At 48.8% G+C, this 2,774-nt stretch overlaps 1 protein-coding gene across 1 annotated transcript; it reads right to left on the bottom strand.

Annotated features, from left to right (window-relative positions):
* Window positions 1-999: 999 nt before the first annotated feature.
* LOC117152156 lies at window positions 1,000-2,174 on the bottom strand. The gene is made up of 2 exons (XM_033322935.1): window positions 1,629-2,174; window positions 1,000-1,389 (listed from the first exon to the last, which is right to left on the bottom strand). Exons 1-2 carry the CDS (start codon window positions 2,082-2,084, stop codon window positions 1,297-1,299), a joined length of 549 nt encoding a protein of 182 aa, XP_033178826.1. The 5' UTR covers window positions 2,085-2,174; the 3' UTR covers window positions 1,000-1,296.
* Between the last annotated feature and the right edge of the window lie 600 nt (window positions 2,175-2,774).

The following is a 2,774-nucleotide window of genomic DNA, read 5'->3' as shown; positions in this document are numbered from 1 at the left end:
TTCTTCTAAAATTGCCGATTTCGCCACTGCACCAATAGTTGATGCATCTCTTCCCTAATGGTGGATAAAACTTCTTCAATTCCAAGGCACTTGTCATCTCCAATGCCTTCTGCAAACGACCACCATGTGCCTCCTAGTCCCTCTTATTGCCTTCTAATAAATTATTATAATTAACGTCAAATGCTAAAAGAAATTTCTTCATGTCCGTGTCCTTTGCTGAGTATCTAAAGCTCTCGGCATTACGCCTTGTCCTTGTAGTCTTAAAATTATGTAAAACGTAGCTGTGGTTTGATGCTGACCAGACTTTCGGCATCTTCCCACCGACATACTTCCTCGCTAGTCCCTTGCTCCCCTGTTAATTACGTCAATGAAACTTGTTCCTCCGTTTCTAGAGAACGTCTAATCCGCGCACGTCATCCTAATTGGTACAATTCCATTCTTCATTATCATATCCAGGAGGCAAGTTCCCCTGCGGTCATTCACCCTGCCACCCCACGCGGTAGCCTTTGAATTGAAGTCGCCGGCAATCATCATCGTTGGATAACTCCTCTTAGCTACACGTATCAATGTGCCCAGTTCATTGACGTAAGAACTGAACTGTTCCATACTCACATTGATATCGACGATGCCATCTTTAGCGATCAATGTAGTGCCGTCAGCTAGTTTTCCCTTGAAGAGGGTCACCAATAGCGATGCGTTGCTCTTGTCATCGTTGAACCAGTATCTGGTGATATGGCTCCATAATGAACACTATGCCATCTCTGGCTTCGCAGGCATACTGGTATATTAATTCTTCTGCAAGTCTGCACCAGTTCAAATTATTAGTACCTTTATCTTGCACGTATTATGTCATTCCTTCTTCTATCCTTCATGGCCGGGCATGCCAGGGATCCGGTGATATGCTTCAGGATTCTTCTATTTCCATTGGCGCAAATAGCGCACTTAGGCTCCTTGATACTTGATTAATGGTATTCACCTTATCACCACACTGCCTGCACAGCTCCTTACCTGGGCTTACCGCCGTACACCTGGCAGCATTATGCCTCAACATGTGACATCTATAACATCTCACTATGGTGGACAAAATCCTAGCCGTCGTTGTTGTCAGCCCTGTTTCAATTCTAATCGGCCTGTCTTTGGGTACGGTGCTCGCCGGCAGCACAACTACCGCCTGCTGCGTTCCTCATGGCGTCATGGCCTTAAGGACTTCACTTGTATACATTGCTCCTCTTTAATGTCAATCCCGTTGCCATATCCTGCATTAGTTCTTCCCTTATAGTTATCTGATCTATATTTTTAATTTAATTTTATATTTTCTCTGAGAGGAACTATCTCCGTACCCTGCCGCATAGCTTTCTTGAGACTGTCAGCGACCTCGCCCGTCGTTACTTTTGAGGTGTAAGTGTTGCCCGTGACAATTGTAGCCGCTGGCTGTAGATGTCGCTGCTGGTGTACTGCTGTATTTTTTTCCTTTTTAAGAATCATGGAAGAAAAATCGGACCACGGGTGCGGAGATTTGAACCCGGGCCCCGAACGTTCGTAACCTAAGGCGCTAATCACTGCGCTGTCGTCGTCCGACTCTAGTTAGTGTCGAGTGGTGGTATTTGTACTGTCGAGTGCCGCCACACTTTACTGGTGAGCTCGATCAGGATATGCCCGGCTCTGGTCTTCCTCACTGTTGTCGTCTCCTCAATGGCGCTCTTCACCTTGGCCACCTTCCTGTAAGAGTCAATCCAATTGGTGTCCTGTCCGACCTTAACGAGGATCGCCTCGCTTCTTCTTCTCGGCATTCTCTCTCTGGTTACTCTTACCGAAGTCCTGCCATTAAGCCCCCCTGTGCCCGTCGAGCTCGCTATTCGGCTTCGGACTCTCCTTCGTCCCTCGAAGCGCGTCCATTCAGATTCCACATCTCTTAACATTTCCGCGTATGTCATCTCGTCCAGCCTCCTAGGTGTTTTGCTACAGTTTGTCTTTTTCTTAGCCAAGGGAGATATCCCTTTACGCTTAGCCGACTGACCAAACTCAGTCTGGCTTGCCACCGATACCCTTTGCCGACTGATCTCATTCTGCTCCATTGGAGTCATCTGCGTCGCGACCGTTCTACTGTCACGCCGTTCATCATCCGTTTCTTCGTTGGAGTCTGTAGCGGCACTCGGCACCAACTAGTGTTGGACGACGGCAGCGCAGTGGTTAGCGCCTTAGGTTACGAACGTTCAGGACCCGGGTTCAGATCCCGGCGACCGTAGTTCGATTTTTCTTTCACGATACAAAAATGGGAAGAAAAACAGTAGTACCCTAGCAGCGACATCTACACCGGCAGCCGAATCTATCTCGGCCTCTACACCAGCAGTAGCGCACTATCGCAACAATCATGTCAGAATTTAATCTCGAAATTAAGATTAATAATCTGCGGAAGACACAATGTTTATGTTGAAATTACAGAATATATAAGTGAGTGTTGTGGAATGCTGACAGTTGGCTAGTTATTCTCAGACTGAGGGGGCACGAGGCGGCTACGGGTTCTCAGGGCATAGGACCACGCCCTCGGAAACCCCGATGAATCTGATGTTCTCCTATAGCCGGATGGTGACTGGTCGGCGTTTTCGGCCCCCGCCAGTTTGCCGATCCGGTGCGGAGAACTTCGGAGAAGTTGGTGGGCCCGTATCTGCCAAGACCACTCACCTCACCTTCTTGTGGGACTCCCCGTCAACATGCGCCGGCTTTGGCGTGATGGGCGACCGTCCGTTGGGTGCGCGCGGGCCCATCGGCCCATC

The sequence above is a fragment of the Bombus impatiens genome, unplaced genomic scaffold (assembly GCF_000188095.3).
Source record: "Bombus impatiens unplaced genomic scaffold, BIMP_2.2 scf_0733, whole genome shotgun sequence".
Taxonomy (NCBI): Eukaryota; Metazoa; Arthropoda; class Insecta; order Hymenoptera; family Apidae; genus Bombus; species Bombus impatiens.
The sequence above is the reverse complement of the archived record's forward strand: the minus strand, read 5'-3'. Positions and strand labels throughout refer to the sequence as shown.

Excerpts from the sequence above, each read along its gene's own strand:
- LOC117152156 (XM_033322935.1), bottom strand. The coding sequence starts at position 2,084 with ATGACTCCAATGGAGCAGAATGAGATCAGTCGGCAAAGGGTATCGGTG. Across the intron at positions 1,390-1,628 it reads TGATCGAGCTCACCAGTAAA|GTAACGACGGGCGAGGTCGC; the intron begins GTGTGGCGGCAC and ends TACACCTCAAAA.